The following is a 23,023-nucleotide window of genomic DNA, read 5'->3' as shown; positions in this document are numbered from 1 at the left end:
TGGCTCAGTGGTTAACGAATCTGACTAGGAACCATGAGGTTTCGGGTTTGATCCCTGGCCTTGCTCAGTGGGTTAAGGATCTGGCGTTGCTGTGAGCTGAGGTGTAGGTCACAGACACGGCTCGGATCCCGCGTTGCTGTGGCTCTGGTGTAGGCCGGTGCCTACAGCTCCGATTAGACCCCTAGCCTGGGAACCTCCATATGCTGCGGGTGTGGCCCTAGAAAAGACAAAAACAAACAAACAAACAAAAAAAAAACCACACACACACACACAAAACCAACCAACCAAACAGACAAAACCATGAACATAGACTTTTTTCTCTACTCTTTACTGCTGTATCCTCAGGGTTTAGATTAATACTCCAACCATACATAGTGTGCTGTCAGTAAATGTTTGTTGAAGCAATCAATCATTGATCAGCTTTAAGATGCTCCATGCCCAAAAAAACCCCTCCATAATAATATTTTGTAATACACTAAATGTTTCTTTTCAACACTCATCATGGAAATACTTTACCCTATGCTAGCCAAAAAAAAATTCCCGTCATGTGTATATGCAAACACTGGTGCATATACTTATATACATACATATACAATTATTCATACATACCTCATTTTGTTTATCCATTCATCCATTAACGGGCATTTAGATTGTTTCCACTTTCTGGCTATTGTGAATAATGCTGCTGTGAACATTGTTATACAAATACCTGTTTAAGTCTCTACTTCCAAGTCTCTGGTGTAGATATCCAGAAGTAGAATTGCTAAGTCATTTGATAATTCTTTTAAAATTTTTGAGTAACTGTTTTCCATAGTGGCTGCACCATTTTATATCCCCTCCACAATGCACAAATGTTCTCATTTCTCCACTTACTGCCTAGTACTTGTTTTCTATTTGTTTCTTATAATAGCCATTCTAATGGCATTGCTAATTTTTAAGACTTTTTTTTTTTTTTTTTTTTTGGCTTCGCCCAAGGCATGTGAAAGGTCCTGGGCCAGGGATCAAACCTATGCCACAGCAGCAACCTGAGCTGCTGCAGTGACGCTGGATCCTTAACCCACTGTGCCACAAGAGAACTCCAATTTTTAAGACTTTTGAGTTGAGAAAAGAAATATAAAATTCACTTTGTGGATCCGAATTAGATTTCTCACTTGAATTTTTTTGGACAGTTTCAAAAATTTGTCTTCCAACAAATGCTGAAGATAAAATATGAGTAAACATCACAAACTTCTTAAAGGAAAGTGGCTAATCATGGAGAGCTGGTCATGAGCAGGGGCTCATTTCCTGGCTGGGTAGCCTTGGGCAAGTTCATTTACCTCTCAGCCACTTCCTAGGGTTGTTGGGATGATTAAATTGTTTCATACTCGAGAGCCCCTTTTACCAGTGCCTGGCATCCATGCACGTTTGCACAAAACTGAAACCCATTTGCACAAAACTGAAACCCTCTCCATGAATTCCATCTTGATCACCAGAGGTCCAAACCAGATATAACTAGGATATTTTTTTCTTTTTCTGGCAGATTTTCCAGAATATATCTGAAACACTGAAACCTTTAAAGGCATTTGTCACGACCTTTACTGCCTCACTAGCTGTTAAGAACTTTTTAAAAAGGAAAACATGGTAGGAGGGGAAATAAAAAATTACTTTCATATGGACAGGACTATAAACGGGATTATTTTCTTGGGAGAAAACTTTATAAATGGAAACCTCTTAATACACTAAAAGAGTGAATTTAAATACCTTTTCTCTTTGAAAATGCCATGCCATGGTCTTCATTATTTGTTATATTTCTAAAGTGCTTTTCTTCCCAGGAAGCTCATTACAAACTGTCTCCTGACCTGATTCAATTCAGCTCCTTTGCAGGGGAACCACCATTCAAAATGCACAAGAAACAGATCAGAGAGCTTGCAAATCCAGACCCAGAGCTGTTTTGCATGGATGTTGCACATTATGAAGTGTGACACCACTGTTTATCATTAAGCATTCAAATAATTTCATCCCCTTAGGCAGAATATTCAGTTATGAGCTTGAGTCCAACTACAGCAGACAAGTTGCAGATTCCTTAGAATGTGGGCTTCTAATGGAAATGCTGACAATCCATTAACAGCAGGAGGGCTAATGGCTGCCACTAAAAATATACTTAAAGATTACAGTAATAAAAACATATTTTAAAGTGCCTGTTAGAAGTTCAAGGATTTTTTTTTTCATGTTGCTCTTAATAACAGGCCACCCTATCCTTTTGGCATTTGATTTTGTCTCATAAATGGGCTTAATCGAAGTTAATGCTGTTGTACTACAGCATTTTTCCTGTTTGATTTTGAGGGGGTTGGATGTGTTTTGGCAGAATTATCACTGCCTTTAATGGAAGGTGAATAATTGGTATGTTTGTAGAATTGTGGAATTTTAAATCTGGAAAGGATCTCAGTGATCAGCACATCATCCCTATTGTATCTGCGAGAGGAGATCTGCGATCCTAAAAAGTAATGGACTAGAACTTAAAAAGGGAGAATGAGTGCCAGGGGGAGCTAATGATGTACCTGAAGGTTTAGTATTTTCTTACTTGTGACATTACTGCAATGCCCTTTGACCTATTCTCCTCGCCTCACTTATCTTTCTTTCTTCCTACCATATCTTTTCATGCTTATAAAAATAATATGTTCATAATAGAACTATTAGAAAGTAAAGAAAATAATAAAACACAATAAAAATCATCTATAGTCTCATCATCCAGAGTGGTCACTGCTAAAATTTTGGGGTTATTACCCCCCATCTTTTTTCTATCTACATTTCTATATTTCCTTCTACAAAATTGGGTTCATTCAGAACATACCATTCTGAAATCATTTTTACTTTGCAATAGCTCATGAACATTTTCTCACATTACTGAATATTCTTTAAGGGCTTGACTTTCATCACAGTTATACAAGATTTCCCTAACCTTTTTAGGGAGTTTGCAGTGTTGTCTATTGACACTGCACTGACTCTCCACATACACAGATTTATTTACGTCTTTGAGTACCTCCTTGGGAAAAAAGGTTTGGTACCTCTTGCCCAGTTACCCCTCTGAAAGGCACTACTATTTTACCTTTCCACCAGCAATAACAGGAGTGTGGTCTCTCTCCTGAGCCTTCACCAACACTAACTGTTACAAATTTTTAAAAAAATCTTGGGAGAGTGATGTCACCAAGATAGCAACATAGGTCATTCCTCCCTTCTCCCTCACAAGAACTAACGACCATTCACAGAGAAGACACCACTGGGAGAATCCTAGGACATGTGGGTGAGGCTGAAGCACCCCCTGCACCACAGAGATCAAGACAGCATTAGAAGGGCAAGGGATTTCTACATGCTCAGAAATCTCCCCTGAGCCTCGGGTGCCTCTAGTGAGTCACGTGCCCAGGCAGACATCCAGCTCCCCCAGCACTGTGGGTTCTTTCTTGGGAGCTCCCACTCTGGTCTCACCCCATGGAGATTGCAGAGGAATCAAAAGGGAACCTCATCTTGACAAGGAGAAAGAGGCTTACAACAACTAGTACTCTGATCTTGGCAGACCCAGTTCTTACCTGCAGAGCCCAAGAAGTAGTCCCAACCAGCCACTCTGCTCACCTGCAGAACCAAGTCATTGGCATGGTCTAACCTGGGAATTCAGTGGGGTCCAAGTCTGTCTGATTTGAGTCCTCAAAGATTTTTGGCCCTGGAGCCTGGTCTGTCCCCACTCAGGCAGGGGAGCTGAATTATAACCCCTACTCATTGCTAAGTGAAGCTCTCAGCCCCATCTGACCAGAAAGGCTGGCAAGGACATCTGGAAGCTTCATAGCCCAGCAATGCTCAAGCAGAGAGTACAGGCAGAGCTAATCATCTGCAAAGCCAGCACCAGGTAGGGAGTGCTCTCTAGTTCTGCCCAGGTAGAGGAGCTGTTTGATAGCTTCATCTACTGCTGAGTGAAGCTTCTGGCCCCACCCATCCAGAAAGCCTGGCCAGAACACCTGGAAAGCTGTATAGCCCAGCAACATCTGAGCAGAGAGTCCAGCAGGCAGAGCTGACAGACCACAGAGCAAAGCCAGTGCCTCTGTTTAGCCAGGAAACTTAGGGTACAGGTCAGCTTGAATCGAGACCATAAGGATCCTTCCTGGCCTTGGAATTAGTTCTCCCACTGTGCATGGGAAGGGATCCTAATTCACAGACCCAACCATTGCTGAATACAGCTTGGACTCCAGAATCCAACTAGAGCATAGGGGAAGCTGTATAGCTCATCCAACAGTCCTGCTTACAGTGGCACTTGAACAGAGAGCACAATTGGTGGCCCTGTCTGACCAGGGAATTCATTACCCAGTCTTGCTTGACTCAGGTTCCCAACAAATAAGCTGTGTGGGCCCTAGGGCCTATTCTGCCACCCTATAAGGAAAGAGAAGTTAATTTATAGCCCCACCTACTGCTGAGTATAGTACCCAGTCCTGACCATCTAGTAAGCCAGAAAGCCCAGGAAACTGTGGAGCTCAACCTACAGCCTCACTTGAGTTGGGAACCAAACCAGCAGTCCTATCCAACTGTTCTCAGCCAGCACCCTACAACCTCAGAGTTTGGGTAGTGGCTTCACTCCAAAATAAGCCCTGACAGCAAACCATGCCTGCCCAAGGCTATTATCAGCATACACAACCAAAAACCCAAAGTGAGCTGACTAGTTATGAACTATCTCTGCCAAAGCATACATATAAAGCCTAGAAGAGAAGACTGCTTATTCCTATGTGCTTATACCAATGTAAGGAATCTAAGATCATGAAAAATCTGGCTGACAATGAAGGAAACTAATAAAGCTGCAATAATTGACCCTAAATAAATATCTATGAGCTTTCAGGCCAAGAACTCAGAATAATTCTCTTAAGTTTAGTGAACTACAAAAACACACAGGCAACTAAACAAAATCAGGAAAACCATGCACGAACAAAGTGAGAAATTAAGAGAAGTAGAAACCATCAAAAAAAAAAAACAAACAAACCCACCCAAACAGAAACCCTAGAGCTAAAAAACACAATGACTGAACTGAAGAACTCAACAGAGAGCTTCAAAAGCAGATCAACTGTGCAGAAGAAAGAATCAGTGACCTGGAAGTCAAGACATTTGAAATTATCCAGTTAGGATCAAAAAGAAGAAATAAGAGTGAAAAAAGCCTATGGGATTTATGGGACACAATCAAAAGAAACAATATGTACATTATGGGAATTTCAAAAGGAAAAGAGAAAGTGTATTTAAATCAATAATGACTGAAAACTTCCCATCACTGGGGAGAGAAAGGACCGTTCAGATCTGTAAGGCATGAAGCACCCCAAATCGATTAAACCTGAGTAAGGCTACACTGAGACACATTATAATAGAAGTCAAAGAATGATTTTGGAAGCAGCAGGAGAAAAAAAAATTATGTATGTTGGAACCCTCATAAGACTTTTGGTAGATTTCTCAACAGAAATGGTTCACATCAAGAGAGAGTGAAATGGTCTATTCAAAATATTGGGGGAAAAAAAACCCATCAAATGAAAAAGGAAAACATTATAACTGATAGCTCAGAAATACAAACAATCCTAAGAGGCTACTATGAACAACCTGGACAGCCGAGAATAAATGGAAATATTCTTAGAAACTTACAGCCTGTTAAGGATCAGGAAGAAACAGAAAATCTGAACAGACCAATTACTATTAAGGAGACTGAATCATTAATCAAAAAATGTTCCCATGAAGAAAAGCCAAGGACCACATTGCTTCACTGATGAATTTTAGTAAACATTTAAAGTATTAATGCCAGTCCTTCTCAAACTCTTCCAAAAAATTGAGGAAGGAAAGCTCCCAAACTTGTTTTACAAGGCCAGCATTACCCTGATACCAAAGCCATAAAAGGATACTATCAGAAATAAACCACAAGCCAATATCACTGATAGATACAGCTGCAAAATTTCTCAGTAAGTACTAGCAAATTGAATTCAGCAGCACATTAAAAAGATCACTCACCATGATTAAGTAAGATTTATCTCTGGAATGCAAGAACAGTTCAGACGCAAATTCATCAATGTGACATATCATATTAATAGGATAAAAGAAAAAAATCATAAGATCATCCCAATAGATGTGGAAAAGCATTTGACAAAATTTAACAACTATTTGTGATAAAACCTCTTAACAAACTGCAGATAGAAGGAATGCTCCTACAACATAATAAAGCTCATATATGACAAGCCCACAGCTAACATACTCAGTGGTGAAATATTAAAAGCCTGTCCTCTAAGATCAAGTACAAGACAAGGTTCCCCACTCTCACCATTCCTGTTCCACATAGTACTAAAAGTCCTAGCAAAAGCAATCAGTCAAGGAAAGGAAATAAAAGCATTAGAATTGAAAAGGAAGAAGTAAAATAGTCTCTATTTGAAGATGACATGATTTTATCTATAGAAAATTCTAGAGACTCCAATAAATCGGTAGATTTAATCAATTCAGTAAAGTTGCAGGATACAAAATTAACAGAAAAATCAGTAGTATTTCTGTATACTGATAATAAGTTTTCTTAAAAGGAAACTTAAAATATCCCATTTAAAATAGCACAAAAAACAAGAGAATACTTAGTAAGTTTAACCAAGGAGGTAAAAGATCTCTATACTGAAAACCACAAGACATTGATGAAATAAATCAGAAAAGGCACATAGATATCTCATATTCATGAAATGAAAGAATTAATACTGTTAAAATGTCCATACTACCCAAAGCCATCTATAGATTCAATGCAGTTCCGATCAGGATTCCAATAGCTTTTTAAAAAAACAGAAGTATAGAGTCCAAATATTTATATGAAACCACAAAAGACCTCAGACAGCCAAAGCAACTCTGAGAAAGAACAAAGTGGGAGGCTTCATACTTCTTGCTTTCAAGCTAAACCATAAAGTTTTGGTAATCAAAACAGTATGGTAGAGGAATTCCCTGGTGGCCTAGTGGTTAAGGATTTGGCATTGTCACTGCTGCTGTGGCTTGGGTTTGATCCCTGGCCCAGGAACTTCCACATGCCCCAGGCATGGCCAACAAAACCCCAGACACTGTGGTAGTGGAATAAAAGACACAGACCAACAGGTCAGAATTGAGAGCCCAGAAGTAAACCTAGAGAAGGGAGCCAAGAACACGCAATGGAGAAAAGACAATATCTTCAATAAACGCTCCTGGAAAATTGTATATTCACACGTAAATGACAGTAGATCTCTATTTCACACGACCCACAAAAAATTAACTTTAAATGGATTAAAGATTTCAATATAAGAGCACAAGCCATAAAACTCCTAGTAGAAAACATAGGAGAAAAGACCTTGACATAGGTCTTGGCAGTGAATTTTTGAACATGACACCTAAAGCACATTTTTTATAGTTCATTGATGAGTTTTTTTTTTTTTTTTTTTTTTTTTTTGTCTTTGCCATTTCTTGGGCCGCTCCCGCGGCATATGGAGGTTCCCAGGCTGGGGGTCCAATCGGAGCTGTAGCCACCAGCCTACACCAGAGCCACAGCAACTCAGGATCAGAGCCGCATCTGCAACCTACACCACAGCTCACCGCAACGCCGGTGAGCAAGGGCAGGGACCGAACCCACAACCTCATGGTTCCTAGTCAGATTCGTTAACCACTGCGCCACGGCAGGAACTCCCGATAAGTCTTTTTTGAATTACCTGTATGTGCCAAATACTCATTACGTTCTTTTTGGTTTGTATACTTAGTCTTATATACATAATTTGTATTTAAATGTTGCAGAAATTTCCCTTTTTTTTCATTTGCCTTGTACCTTATTTCATAGCGGGTTTTTTGTTGTTGTTGTTGTTTTTTTTTTTTTTTTTTTTAGGTAGGGAAATTTTTTTTTCTTTTTATGGCCACACCTGCAGCATAAGAAAGTTCCTGGGCTAGGGGTTCAATCAGAGCTGCAGCTGTCGGCCTACAACACAGCCACAGCAACACTGGATCCGAGCCGCATCCATGACCCACACTGCAGCTTGCAGCAATGCCAGATCCTTAACCCACTGAACGAGGCCAGGGATTGAACCCACATCCGCATGGACACTATGTCAGGTTCTTAGCCCATTGAGTCACAACGGAAACTCCAAGAAATTTTAAATTTTTATACAGCCAAACATCAATCTTTTCCTTTATGGTTTCTTACTTTACTTTTATGCTCACACTTTATTTCTGAAACACCAATCTTACCATATCCCTCTTTTGATTAAAATCTTGCAGGGGCTCTTTGGGAGAAGTCCAGCCTCCTTCTGGTGCTCCGGCCTCAACTACTTTCACCCTGTAGGCACTTGGGGTCCAGTCAGGCCAAGTAACTGTACTTAGTCCACTCTACTTAGCACGCTCTGCTTAGAAAGCTTGCCCTCATCCGGCCCCACGGGCTCACTGCCCATCTCTACCGCCTGTCACTGAAGCCCCAGCTTGGACATGATCACTCACTTTACCCTCTTCTTCCCCTTCTTGTGCAGCACCTGGTCCCCAGGGGGCTCAGTGGTGGTTTAGAAAATGAGCAACTCAAACGACAAGCAAAGTCTAAAATAGGAGAATTGGCTCTCATGGCCAGTTGAGGATCGGAAGATTGGCCCATGCTGCTGGATGCTGAGGCATTCCAAGGAAAAGTAGTGAGAAACTAGAGCCCAGAACACCAGGAGCATGGGGAGGGTGCTCAAACATGGGGAACAGAGTGTGTGAGGGCTGAGCTGCGGGCCAAGGGCAGAAGGGCAGATAGGTTGGCAGCACCAGGAGGCCTGGCGGACAGGGGCTTGGGCTAGGACTGGATTCCCCAGAAGGCTGAAGGACAGAGTCACAGGAGAGCTTGGTTCTGAAAGTACTGGGCAACAGTCCCCTGAGGCCCCAAACTGGAAAACCCATCTAACCACCCAAACCTCCTCCACCCCCGCAGTGCCCACCCACCCCCCACACACACCAGCAAATGGCATCGCCAGCTTTCTCATTTCACAGGCCAGAAACTGGAGTCACTGGATTCCTCTTCCATACCCCACATCCCATCTGTCAGCTCTACCTTCCAAACAGAGCCAGACCATAGACCGAATGATTCTATTTAGATGACATTCTGGAAAAGGCAAAACTCTGGGGACAGAGAACAGAGGCTGGAGGGATGGGGGGTGGGGTGAGGACCAAGTATCCTGAGAGAACTGGGCGGCTGTCGGAACTGTCCTGCAATTGGAGTGGTTGTCACCCAACTGGAGGCATTTATCAAACTCACAGAACTGTTCTTTAAAAAGCTTAACTTTAAATAAATTATACCTTAATCAAACTAATGGAAAAAATATACCAGAGGTCTAACCATTTCTCAGTGTCCTCACAGCCATCACCTGGGTCCAGGGCGCCGTCGCATTCTTGGGTTCTGAGCACAGGGGGCTCTTAACAGTTCTCCCTGCTGCTGCCCTGGCTTCACTGTACTCTGTTCCCAGCACCGCAGGCAGAAGGGTCCCTTTAAAAACAAAAGTCAGGGTTTATTCTTTTGCTCAGAACCTCAGAGGTCAAGGAACTCTCCAGAGCTTTCTCTACTCCTCAAAGGGCCAAGTTCTCACAGGGCCACCAAGACCCTAAATGCCACAGCCCTCTGGTGACCTCCTCCTGCCCGCCTGCCCCATGACGCTCCTCACCCAGGTGGCTCCCCTCCAGCCCCCACCGCCTCCTTGCTCGTCCTGGAATGTGCACTGCATGCTCCATTCTCGGGGTTCTGTTCTCGGGGTTCCCCGATTCCATTCACGTGGTCCCCTCCCTGCTCAGTTTCAGGTCTCCGACCAAGAAGCATCTAATTAGTGAGGCCTTCCTGGAGCCCCCTGTTTACAATGGCAGCCCCGCCCGCCCCCCAACAGACCGTATCTCCATCAGACATACTTCACATGTGATTATGTGTTCCTCCCTCAAACGCATGAGGACAGAGATTTGTTTTTCTTTTTTTCTTTTTAGGGCCACACCCGAGGCATATGGAAATCCCCAGGCGAGGGGTCGAATCGGAGCTGCAGCTGCCGGCCTCCGCCAGAGCCACAGCAATGCCAGATCCGAGCTGTGCCTGCGACCTACACCACAGCTCACGGCAACGCCAGATCCTTAACCCACTGAGCAAGGCCAGGAACTGAACTGGCATCCTCATGGATACTAGTTGGGTTTGTTATTGCTGAGCCATGATGGGAACTCCATGGACAGGGATTTTTGTTTTATTTCCTGCTGCCTTGCCAGCACCTTAAGATATTACCATTTGCCTGGCAAACCAGACAGAGCACTTGAATTTTGGAGATGGGGGCAAAGGGGGTAAGAAGGACTGATGATCATCTGATGGGTCAGCATCTTCCTGCACCAGGATCCCACGCAGCTCCTCCCCAGAGGTAGTCTGGGGCACACGGGGCTGCAGTGCAGGGCCGAGTTCGGGGATGCACGAGTCTGAGTCGTGGCTGCCCCTCCTGCCTTTGTGTTTGTTGGTTACACTGCCATCTCAGATGGCCCATTTACCGGATGCCTTCTCTCCCATTTCTCTAGAAGCAGATGTTCCAGGAGAGGAGCAGCCGGATGCTGCAGGCCTTGTCTCCGAAGCAGAGCCCCGTGAGCAGCCCCACCAGGAGCCGTTCCCCTTCCCGCTCCCCGTCGCCCACCTTCTCATGGCTCCCCAACAAAACCTCACCCCCCTCGTCGCCCAAAGCAGCCTCGGCCTCCATCAGCAGCATGAGCGAGGGGGATGAGGATGAGAAGTAAAGGCTGCTGGCAGACGGCGAGAGCCACACCACGCAGGCTGGGGAGGAGGGCGGGAGCACTGGGGACGCCTGGGTGGTGTTGGAAGGGTAACAGGTGCAGGAGCTGCAGCTCAGCAGGGAGACCCTGAGTTCTGCTAAGGGAAGGCCTCAGGACCAGCTCTCCCTCCGTCTCCACTTAGCCCAAGACTCGGGCTCTGCATGGAGGTTTCCAGACGGACAACCTATTCAAACCTTCTTAGCATCATCTAGAGTCACTCTACTTTAACCTTGCTAAGGCAAGATGCAGAGCACCCTGGGAGACTTGCATTGAGGGAGGTGTCTTCTGCTTTGGTCCTTATCCCCGCCCCCACCCAGTATACGACCTGCGGAAGCAGCCGTCCCCTCAATCTGCTGATTCTGGCTCCTAAGGGCCCTGCACGTTGCCTCCAAGCACCCAAGCTCCACCAGAATAAAGTTGTTTCCAGTAGAGGTGGCACAGTGCTTCTGAAATAGTCGACTTAACGACAAATGCCAACCTTTTCTGTTGAGTCACTGAGGTCCAATGTTGCATTGCCTCGGTTCTTTCTGGTTCCAGAAATGAGGCGTTTAGACAAAGCCTTGTTTTAGGCCAGATACAGAAAAGGTCACCTAGTATGAACTGTAACTTCTTATCTGAAGGACAGTTTTGTCAAGGAGAACGCCACCTAAGGTCTAACGTGCTCCTGCTTGTCCTCTTTCATCATTGGTTTGACTTCATTGTTTTCCAGAAATTACCTTAATCTTTCGGAAATGCAACAAAACATCATATATATATATTATATATATAAAAGGAGCCACTTTGCTTTGGCTCCATGTTTAGCAGATGGTAGGTGTTTCTTGAAGCTTCTTAAAGGACGCTATTATGGAATGGCTTTTCCCATTTCTGACCAGTTTCCAGTTTCATAGGCCTCAAGTAACAGTTTGGTGTACCAAACCACATAGTATACAATAGGGGGTGCTACTTGCACGAATCTGTTCTATGCTCCCAACATGCCATCCAGAGTGGAGATCATATGCAATATAAATATATGGTGGTGGCATTTTCCACTCTCTCCCTCTCCTGCTCTCACCCTAATATCCCGCTGAAATCCTTGATCTTAAGAACTACCTGGTTTCCTTGTGACTTGGGCACTTTGTCAAAAGCTCATCCTGCATTCCTTTAGACATGTCTTGTCCCAGCCAAGAAATGATTTTTGCATGTTGTTCTCATGGCCTCCCATCACCTTCTTGGGTGGAGGAAGGACTCTCAATATTGTCACAGAGCACGGTGACAACCTCAGCATCCCCACCGAGTTGTCTTAAGTTCCCATCCCCGAAGCACAGGTAGGAAAAGAGCAGGTGGAGGCAAAGTGTAGAACCACCCTTGGACAGAAGAGGCATTGCCTGGCTGTCCTAGTAAAACCGGAGGCCCCAAACAGCCCCTTGTGGGCACAGCCCAGCATCTCTTGTGACAGAAACTGCCCCTTTCAGAGGCTTTGGGAGCCAGCCTTCTGAGTGACAAGTGGGGCAACCGATGAAGCAAGGTGGCATGTCTTTCCCCCTCGTGCTGGCGTTGTACTACCTCCCTGCCCACCTGGAGATAAGTGGTGGTTTTTCGGAAGCAAAACCATGAGACTAAGCTGGCCTGGAACCCACTTGTTCCTGGCACTTTCTCCAGAACTCTGTCGAGCACTCATGGGGGACAGAGAGCTGGTGGGAACGTGGCACGTGAGAAGAAAACTTCTCATTGCAGCTGGGGCCCAGAACATTGCCCGGCAGAGAGAGACAAAGGTCCATGCTTCCACTGCGCCCATTTGGTCTCTCCTGTCGTGTACTCAGGGCACACTGGTCTCATGTGCCCAGTGTCTCTATTGATGTTGTTGAGGAGGAGAAGGCCAGGTGGACAAGGCAAGGCAATGAGAACAGGGGAAGAGAAAAGGAAAAAGAGATGCCTGGAGAGAGGAAAGAAGGTTAAAGAGAACCTATGCCCTCAGACCATTTCAGGGCCTCGCTTTATAGGGGAAACTCTCAAGAATACCTCTCATGTGCTTACTCCATGGCCCAGAGCAGACAAATCCACTGTCATCTGAATCCTGCTTTGGAGCAGAGAGCTTGGGATTGATGTTATCAGGCAGACTGTAAGTTTGCCCATCTTACACGCCACACTGACAGGTGGTGCTTACATGACTCAGATTTGGTGCCATCCTGGCCGCCAATTATGGAAAATGACCAATGCCTGAGATACTGCAGGGATGGGCCATAGCAACCCCCATGTGTGTTCTAAATCTCACCCTCTGCCCCCGCCCCCATATCTAACAATATCTTCCCACCCTAAGGCTACAAGATTACTGAGAAGGAATGGGGGGGATTCTGCAACCCAACTTTTGATATTTCCTAGCTGTCAGTTTCTCCCTGCCCCTCCTCCCCTGCCCAGGAGGAGATGGGGTTGCTCCTAGGGCTGACCAGTCAACAGTAATGGTCAAGAGTGGGTTAAGGCTGGAATGAGAGATGTAGCAGGTGTGGTAAGCAGAAGGGACAAAAGGCAAGGAAAGGCTCTTCTGCTCTAGAAGGAGAAGGAAGCTTGAGGCTGAGGCCTAGGGAACAGCCACTTAGGCTGTGGAAGGAGGCAGGTTACATGCAGATGGGCAGGGGCTGGGTGAGTAGCTCCTTTCCGCTCTCTCGGGCATGTCACGCACTCCCTAACAGGTGAAGAAGGCGGGCTTCCTTTCACAGACACCCAGGGGTACCCATGCAGGATGGGGGTTCTCCCCACCCAGCATTCCCTTTTCAGCCCTTCTCCATTAGCTGCCACAGCTTCCTCCTGGGGACCCCGACATCAAACATTCACCAGCTCAAAACATGGGGCAATTGTGATGTCACGGTCACCTTGAATGGCCTGTTTCTGGCAAGCCAGAACTTCACAAAGGCAAAGGAAACCAACCCCAAGAGGGATCTTGAGACCTAAGTCTGCCTTCTGACCTGTGCTGCGGGGAAGAGACGCGGCCCGGGGATGGCCAGCTTGCACCATGCCTTAGGCTGCAGTTATGAGAATCCATCCTTGGAGGGAGGGACAGGACGAGTGTGGATTTCTTCTCTAGCGCCCAGGTGTACCCCAGGGAGAGAGGCGAGATGGCCACAGGGACTCAGCTCAATCAGATGAGTGGGAGGGAGCGCAGATGTTCCTATTCCTCAGGCCTCCTTTCAGCACTAGTCCTGACCATCAGATCTTTTTCTTTTCTTTCTTTTTTTAAAAAAAGAATGAGCTCATGAGGCATTTGCAACTTCTACTTTTCTCTAGACTTTTTTTGTTGTGTCACTGCGATCTGTCCCGGGACAAAGCCATACGAAGAGCATGCGTACTTAAGACTTGCTGTACACTAAGACGACGGTGGTGCCTGGTCTGGGTTAAAGCACGACCTTACGCCCAGGCATTTGCTCTGGTGCTGAATTACTCGACCTTCGGAACCAGCCCCTCCCCCCTCCGCCCCTGCCCCTCCCCCTCCTACTCCAAACCCACTCCTGCTCTCCAACGGAACATGGCATTACCAACTTCTTTATAAATAAAGGGATGCAGAATTGCATTTTATCTGTCTTGTTTCTTAAAAGCGTGCTGCTGTGTGTTCCTCCTTATGAGCCCGAGCTTCGTGTGGAAAAGTGTAGGTGTAGACACCGCTGTCTGTCCCGCCTCCACCCAGGTGCGGCCCCAGCCCTCCTGAAGGAGGGGCCTCGGCAGGGCCCAAGCGTGGGGGTGCCTCACGCCTGACTAGTCAGGAGCACTCACCTGGAGCGGGGGTCACGGAGGGAGCCCAGTCTGGACCCCAGTTGAATTTTCCACTGCCAACTTGCCTTCTGACCTTGACCAAACCACTTCACCTCTCTGGCCTCTGCTTTTGCAAAACCGGGGTGGGGGGGGCGGGGTCAGAGGAAATGGTTTCAGACGTCTCCTTTGCCTGTAAAGGTCTCTGAATTTGTGAGGCAGCCTGCATTGTCGAGAACGCTGCTCCAGCTCTCCTGCTGCCACGGAGCCACCATGAGAAAGTGCTTCCCCAACAGAGCGGGAAGCTGGAGAGGTGGCTGCGCTCAGACCTCAGGCTCGCAGGGCCCACCCACCGTTCTCATCTGCTGCGGCCTGGCGGCCTACTTTTCACCTGTACCTAAAGATTGGGGCGTGGCCACTTCGACCACTTTTCCCTCTCAGGGGAGAAGCTCCTCGGATCAGCTGGAAGCAGAACGATGAGGGTGGAGGCGCCAAGTCAGGACCCAGATGTCAGCAATGAAGATGTTGATGCTCGGAGCATTGCCCTCACGCCCTCCGCTAGCCGAATTCAGGAGCCTCTGGTAACTCCACCTGACGAGGTTTAAGCTCTTCGAAACAAGAGTTCTAACATTAGCCTCGACCCTGGAAGGAAGAGAGCCAGGCCTGCAGGCAGCTAGGGAATTCATTTAAAAACAGAACACCCTTTGTCTAGATACTCATGTTGCAACAGAACAAAGGGGAGGGGGGATGTAATTGTAAGGTATGCATGTAAGGATAACTTGATCCCCTTGCTGAACAGTGGGAAAATAAAATTAAATTAAATTAAAAAAATAAAAACAGAATACCTATCACTGGTAGACCGTATTACTCTGGTTTTGCCACACAGATCAAACACATTCTTGACAGGCTGTATTCAGAGTAACAGTTAGAGGTTTCTTTTTGACTTCCACGATACCGCAGAGATGTTCGCAAGGGGAAATCAGTTCTAAGGCATAATAAAACTCATGTTTAAGAGCTCCGGTAGTTGCCCCAAAGAGAACGAGCCTTTGTTAATAAATTCCTAGGATTAAAAGGTACACTATGAAAAATATTTACGCACACTTCTCTTGGATTGGAGTCCTCACTGGTGACTGGAAATTAGGTTTAAGCAACTTCTCCAGGTATTCAGCAGAAGCTATTAGAATAAAAAGACTCCTACAGAGATGCTTTTCAGACCAAGAGTGAGAGTTCATAAGCACCAATGTATACCCAGTGATCAGATTCTTTAAGAAACCATCAAGTGAAAAGCAATATAGAACCAGTAAAATCTGAAATTTATCTCACTAACAGCGTAAATATTCACAGGTCCCAAATGATCTTTATGTTAGGCCCTGCACTGCCACAATTTACATTGTAGAAAAAACACCATATTGGTTGAATATCAGCTGCAGACGCCAAATGTGGGAAACTTGAGAAGCGTTCAGAGTAGGGTTGACTTGTCTCCTAAAAGCAGTATTTATTTTCCATGCCTTCACTGTCTTTCTTAGGGGGCAGGGAAAGGAATCAACCTGCAACATTACTGTACTCTATTCACCAAGGCTGAGTTCTGAGGGAGAGATTACACATAACTGAAATAGTTGATATGTAACCTTCCATTTTAAAAGAATTATTGAATCCGTACCTGAAAGAGCTGGGATACTTGACCCTTTCCACAGTGACCTTTTCAACTTCTTGCAAATGAACTTGTCACTCTAAAAGTTCCAAGTTCAAAAAAGAACCTGTCATCTTCTGCCATGCACGGGGCAGGACACGACTCATTATAGAGCTTGAGGCGATAAACAGACTTTCTTGCCTGGTAATCATGTTCTACTGGAAAGATGTTGATGTGCCATTTCCCAGCCCGACCACAACCAACTGACACTGACACAACGGAGCCACTGATTCTTTCTCCATTTCCCCCCATCTCTGGTACCCATGGATTAACCACAGATGAAAGAAGTTGAAGGGGTGTGTATTAGTTTCCTCCTGCTGTAACAAATTCAATGGCTTAAAACAACACAGGTGTATTATTTTACAGTTCTGGAGGTCCGGAGTCCAAAATGGGTCTTACTAGACTGCAATTAAGGTGCTGGCAGGGCTCCAGTCCTGTCTGGCGGCTGTAGGGGAGAAACCATTTTCTTGCATTTTCTGGCCTGCATTCCTTAGCTCATGGCCTCCTTCCATCTTCAAAGCCAGCAGTGGCCAGTCGGGTCTTTGTCACATCACCTCCCTCTCACACTCCTGCTGCCTCTCTCCTCTGCCTAAAAGGGCCCTTATGATCACACATTGGGCCCACTTGGATAATCCAGGACACTCCCCCTATTTTATGGGCATCAGCAATGTTAATTCCGTCATTCCTGGGCTCTGAGGACTGGGATGTGGACATCTTCGTGGGGGAGGCAGAATTCTGTCCACCACAAGGTGACTGGAGACAATGGTCATACGCCCATGAACCTTTCTCCAGGTCCTAAAAGAACTGAGGAGCAGTAATCCTCATGCAGATAGATCCATGCTCCTCTTTTTAATATCCCGACATCTACTCATGAGGAACCTGCTTGAGTCTTGACATCCACAAGAAATGCATGAAATAGGCATAATGGGCGATGTCGGACCCAAGTGAACGTGCTAATTGGTCCATGAGAAGAGGAAGTGTTGGGTCCTCAACTCATGAACATGCAGCTGTGGCTGGTAGAGAAGGAAGCTTAAGAGCTCACCTCCCCCTTTCTGTCTGTTTCCCCTAATTCATACGCGGCTACACCAAGAAGACAAGCAGTACAAGCGTTCTAACCAAAGTCTGATCACCGGACACATTTGGCTGAAACAAGCCCAGGAATAGTTTCCGGCTGGCAGGCAGAACCTGTTTGCTACCTCATCTCCCCCTGGTTTATTTTATTTGTCTTTATTTTTTGTCTTGGTCCTTGGATGTTGACTCCAGCCAGTTTAAGTTGGGACTCATTCCAGCCATCCAGTGTCAGGATACGCCATGCTCCTTTCTAGAGTAACTTATTTTCCCATTGTTGCCTTGGACCTGCTTTTTTTTTTTTTTTTTTTTTTTGGCTGCATCCATAGCATGTGTAACTTCCCAGGCCAGGGCTCAAACCTGCGCCACAGCAGCAACCTGTGCCACAGCTGCAGCAATGCTGGATCCTTAACCCACTGCACCACAAGGGAACTTCCTGATCTGCATTTGAATTTAAGGTCTTTCATACATTCCTATCTGAAGCATTCAACAAACATTTGAGCGAGCTTCTAGGTGCTGGGGATACAAAGACTAAAGAGGCCATAATCCCTCCTCGCCACCCCAATTTCAGTTCAGTAGCTTGACCCTAAACTCTGGACTCTCCTGACTGGCCCTGCCTCTGACTTGACTGATCTCTAGAAGAACAGTCCATGTTTCAGATTCTGCCAAATAGATTTTTACAGTGATTTTACTAACTTGCTAATTCCACCTTATTCTCCTAATCTCTTTGGGACGGAGTGCTCTTTCTCAGACTGTTAAGATTGCTAACTCCTGCTCAGCGTGGGGGAAAATAGGAAAAATGGATTTAAAAAAGCAGACTTTCTATTGATTAGAAACCACTCGTTAAGAACGCTGAATGGCGAAGGCTGGTGGTGTCACCTCTCTGCTGGTCCGTGAATAGGAAGGCGCTGGGCGAGCTGGCTAAGTCATTAGGTATCAGCACATTCTCTCCTTCAAGGCCTTACCCGACACGAGTCTGGCCTGGAATAAACTCCCCTAGTTGGACAGAGCTGTTCTATGGATGAGATGGTCATCTGAGGTCTCACCTTGGAGTCTTTGATTGCAGGGTTGCTGTCGGACTTCTCTCACTGAATAATGGGGCAGTATCTGCTCTCACAAACTATTATTTTGTTACCAGTTGAAGCCCTAGGAAAAGAGCAGTTTTCATGTAAGAAACTCTGTTCCAATTATTGTGCTAGGGTAACAATAATTATCTATAACTTTAGAAATAATTATACTGTTAAACTGTTACTAAGGAACTACTGGATGCTTCTGCATCCGTCACTGTTGTTGAAATCATTAACATGTTTGTTTGAGACTAGCAATTCTGTTTGGACAAGAATGCCAGAAAACACTAAGAGTAGCAATGAGCTTAGCGTACAGTTTCTTGCACAGAGGGAAACAGCAAAGCTGCTCAGCTGCCCTAAATTCGAATCGACAAAGCCTTTTCTCTTAAGTATTTTCCAATTACCTGTTAAATAGAACATCAATAAAACTGCCAGGACCCTAGACCTGCTCTGTGCCAGGGAACAGGAGTTGCTGCTGCCAGCATCTTAGCTATTCTCAAAGGCTGGTCAGGGTTTGGACTTGATGGGTGGATTTTTTCTTTTTTTTTTCTTTTTTGGCTGCACCCATAGCATATGGAAGTTCCCAGGCCAGGGACTGAATCTGAGCTGCAGCTTTGACCAACACCAAAGCTGTGGCAACACCATATCCTTAACCCACTGTGCCACAGCAGGAACTCCTTTTTTTTTTTTACAAATTTTTTTTCTTTTGATCAGTGGTTTTCAATCCTCTCACATGTTAGAATCTCCTAGTGAACTCTTTTAAAAAAGACATGATATGACAGGATAGATCTGAAACAGGGTCCCGGACTTGGAGATTCTGCTATGGCCAGGCTGAGACCTGGGCTCTACTTAATACTTCAACTCAGGGAACAAAGTGAACCTCTGAGAGAACTTAACTCAAAGAGGTTGACCATCAATGCCTTTTGGAGCAAAGACGAGAACTGACATGCCAGGCAGCTATGACAGGAAAAGGTCTAGGTATCACTTTGTTATTTTCTTATCCAAGGAGAGACTGTCATGTTGATGAACGTGTCATCAGTAGGCAGAGGGCAAAGGATTCATTTTAAGACCAATGTTTAGAAACGACAAAGGTACCGTCACGCACCCAGCCCAATGACTGGTAAAAATAGGTACTCGATGTTAATTTTTCAAAATTCAACAGTGCGTAATGGCCGTATCTAGCTGCACTGTCCACTATGGTTGTCACTAACCACAGGTGGCTATTTAAAAATAGATGAACACCAATTAAAAATTCAGCTCCCCGGTTGAACTCACCACATTTTAAGTGTGCAGGTGGCTAGTGGTGACCATATTGGACGGAAAAGATAGAACACATGCCCATCATCAGAGTTCTAGTGGTGGACAGTGGTCTAGAGAAACCCTTCCCAGAGGCAACACCTCCTACGCGATGCTTCATGACTTATCCATGTGATCGAAGAATACATCTCCGTGTTATTATGAAGGGGACATCTGACAATATCAGCGCATAATCATTTGCAAACATTCTTTTGCTGTTGTCAAGCCTTCAGAAAGCATTTTGAAATGAAGGACAAGGAAGTAAAAATGGACACTACAGGGCAATGCTCTGCAGTAATTTCATGGGACCGCAGACTCTTCAGTGAGGGTCTCTTCTGTGAGTCTAAACCATACTTACTTTCTGAATTTCAAAACAGGGCGGAAGTGGCTTCTACGAGAATGCTCTTCCTCATTGTGAATGATGTGTTAGCATAGTGACTGTGGGTAAAATACAGATGGACAATTTCAAAATTCTAAAACCACTGTCACTTTCAAGAGTCACAGGTTTGGCATTTTTTGGGCAAAATACATCACAACATGAAAGCAGTTGATTCGTAACTGCTTCCCATTTTAGGTTCTAGAGAGGGCCCTAAAACATCAGACCTGCAAAGAACCCTGGAACCAGGCAGTCCAGCTCCCTAATTTAATAGATGACAAACTGAAGCACAGCCAGCTGGTAGCAGAGCTAAAAGTGTTAATTTTCTGACATTAATACCCCCCAAGACTCATTCAAACCCAAGTTTCTTTTTGATCTTTTTAGGGTCCCGCCCACAGCATATGGAGGTCAAATCAGAGCTGCTGGCCTGTACCAGAGCCACAGCAACACGGGATCCGAGCTGTGTCTGTGACCTACACCACAGCTCATGGCAACTCGGGATCCTTAACCCACTGAGCGAGGCCATGGGTCCAACCTGAGTCCTCATGGATACTCGTCGGGTTCATTACCACTGAGCCACGACGGGAACTCCCAAACCCAAGTTTCTTGCCTCGAACTTTCTAGAAGTTTTGTCTCTTATTAGTGATGAACATACAGACAGCAATTACGTGGCTCTCAAAATTTTAAAAGATGCCCGTTCATCACTGAATATTTAGTGAAAGAATGACACATTGGTAAATATGAAGACACCATCTCTGTTATTCAGGAAGTACCTAATCGCAGCCAAGTGTCTTTGGAGGCACTAGGTTCTGGTGTCAGTGTTGCACCAGCTCCTCAGAAGGAACCATGGAACTAATAGCTCTTTAATTGAAAATTTCACGTTTTTTACCTTCTGCCTAATCCATATGGCTGCATTTCCCAACTTTTTAAAAAGAATGTTCCTGGGGCATTTGTTAAGCTAAAGACTCCTAGGCCTTCACCTCAAAGAATCTGAAACAGCAGGGCTGAGGCAGAGCCCAGCAACCTGCATTTAACCAGGATCTCAGGCAATTCTGCTGGTCATTCCATGGTCAGTCAAGCCCCATTTGCCCAGGACAGTCCCAGTTTACACCTGCCTACATGGTTTACAGCATAATTATTAATAGTCCTCTTTCTCACTCTTTCTCACCCTTCCCCAGTCCATGGGTCATATTTTGAAAAATGCTGCTAGAATGGTTTATTGTCAAGAAGCTTCTTTATTTTGCCTATAAGTTGTTTCCCCAAAAGGTGAGCTCAATGTTTCCTGCCACAAAGAATCCAAAGAACCTGTTTTTTCTTTGATCAATCATAAGAACTTTTTTTTTTTTTTTTTTGGTCTTTTTGCCATTTCTTGGGCCGCTCCTGCGGCATATGGAGGTTCCCAGGCTAGGGGTCGAATCGGAGCTGTAGCCACCGGCCTACGCCAGAGCCACAGCAATGCGGGATCCGAGCCACGTCTGCAACCTACACCATAGCTCACAGCAACGCCGGATCCCTAACCCACTGAGCAAGGCCAAGGACCGAACCCGCAACCTCATAGTTCCTAGTCAGATTCGTTAACCACTGAGCCACGACGGGAACTCCATTAGAATTTTTTTAAAGCACCCCTGTCCATTCCCAGCAACTCGCAAAGGTGATCGGTGCTGTTCACGTACCGAATTTCACAAACCAAGCGAGCAGAAGGCAGACCTTACAGGTGGGTGGGATGAGATTCCAGACCAGAGCTCAGGAAAAGACCACACGGACGCACAGTGAGCCACGACTACCGCTTTATTGTTCGATGACTGTGGTGCCAAACTGTCCTCGTGCTCTGGGACTAGTTTGGCCATGACAAACACCACAGATGACTGCATGACTGCTGGGGACCATTATCTGAGCCACATGCTTCCTCGCTTGTGTTTCTCCAACAATCGCAAAAACGAAACACTTTTCTCTACAGAATGACACATTACCTCAGACCAAAGTCATTCTTGACTTGTGACAAGCGTGTAGCAGCCAGGCCACAGAACAGCAGAGAATATGAGGGACCAGCCTTCTCTCTACAAACCACAAGGCAAAAGGTGAACACTGGACACACATGTACATTTCACTGTTATCTAAACTGATCGTTGCTCAAAGTAAATCAGGCCAGATTTGGACTTAGGGGTACAGTCACTGTGATGAACTTGCACTTCATCTACACGTTGCTCTTCTTCTCTTGTTAAATCAGCTACCACTCCCAGTTTAGACACTGCCCTCAGAGGTTAAGGAGTCATGATGAAACATCAGGCCAGTGGCTTTATATTTAAATGCAGCATTAAATATGTTTGCAAGGGTGTATTTTACTCCGCGTTGACTTTTCTTATGTGGTTCCAGCATTTCTTAAGTATTCACAACTCGCGTTCTAAATCTGGGAAATATTGAAGTTGCAAGCACTTGTGTACTTTGGCGAGGATGTGAACTTGCAGCAACAGATGGCGTGACGCATAGATAAACCTGAAGCAGCCACGGCGACCTCAGATGACTTTGATACCAAGGAACTCTGCACAGAGCGGGGTTAGCCAGCATGCTGAAGTGGGAGCTTCCACTCTCCTAAAACGTGTGTCATGTCGTCCAGGATGGACTCGAGCAAAGCCCGGGTTCTTAATCGGAGTGGAAGCCTTTGGGTCTAGAGCGTCACAGTGAGAAGAGAGAATAACAATGGACATAAAAGAAACAAAGGAAGAGGCAACGGAGCTCAATTCCTTCAACCCTGAATATAGCCAACTTACATTTTTAAAACACATAATACTTTCTAATTTCTAGGTAAACCTCACTTTGGCTATTTCCACAGAGCCAAGATACATTTAGTTTGGTCTGGACTAAAAAAAAGAAGTTTAAGTACATGCACGATTTATTGGTCAAGTTTACTAGCCAGCTCTAACAGGAATTTTAAAAGTAAAAAGCAAGATACCAAAGGACTTTCTGTGATGCTTCCCCAGGAAGAGTGATAAAGGCAGCTAGAGAAAAAGGGAGCAGATACAGGATGCT

At 45.3% G+C, this 23,023-nt stretch overlaps 1 protein-coding gene and 1 long non-coding RNA gene across 10 annotated transcripts in view; one reads left to right on the top strand and one right to left on the bottom strand.

Annotated features, from left to right (window-relative positions):
• The window catches only part of PCYT1B (phosphate cytidylyltransferase 1B, choline), a 137,461-nt gene extending 123,138 nt beyond the window's left edge, over positions 1-14,323 (top strand). For 6 of the 9 annotated variants that reach the window (XM_013986017.3, XM_085006792.1, XM_001927679.7 and 3 more), the window contains one exon: positions 10,534-10,886. In XM_013986017.3, coding sequence (XP_013841471.1) covers positions 10,534-10,746 — 213 coding nt within the window. In that variant the 3' untranslated portion in view covers positions 10,747-10,886. Of the gene's footprint in view, positions 1-10,533; positions 10,887-14,040 lie in introns of those variants that run through there. The other 3 variants (XM_005673506.4, XM_085006791.1, XM_021080540.2) reach the window with 1 other exon arrangement.
• The window catches only part of LOC106506925 (uncharacterized), a 33,250-nt gene extending 16,222 nt beyond the window's left edge, over positions 1-17,028 (bottom strand). The window contains exons 1-2 of the long non-coding RNA XR_001302577.3: positions 14,524-17,028; positions 9,335-9,481 (exon numbers count right to left, since the gene is read on the bottom strand). This is a non-coding gene — a long non-coding RNA (uncharacterized LOC106506925). The remainder of the gene's footprint in view (positions 1-9,334; positions 9,482-14,523) is intronic.
• Between the last annotated feature and the right edge of the window lie 5,995 nt (positions 17,029-23,023).

Source organism: Sus scrofa, chromosome X, assembly GCF_054392235.1.
Source record: "Sus scrofa isolate SSC_HxYL_T2T_F1_AM1 chromosome X, Sscrofa_HxYL_maternal_Yorkshire_Landrace_v2.0, whole genome shotgun sequence".
NCBI lineage: Eukaryota > Metazoa > Chordata > Mammalia > Artiodactyla > Suidae > Sus > Sus scrofa.
The sequence above is the reverse complement of the archived record's forward strand: the minus strand, read 5'-3'. Positions and strand labels throughout refer to the sequence as shown.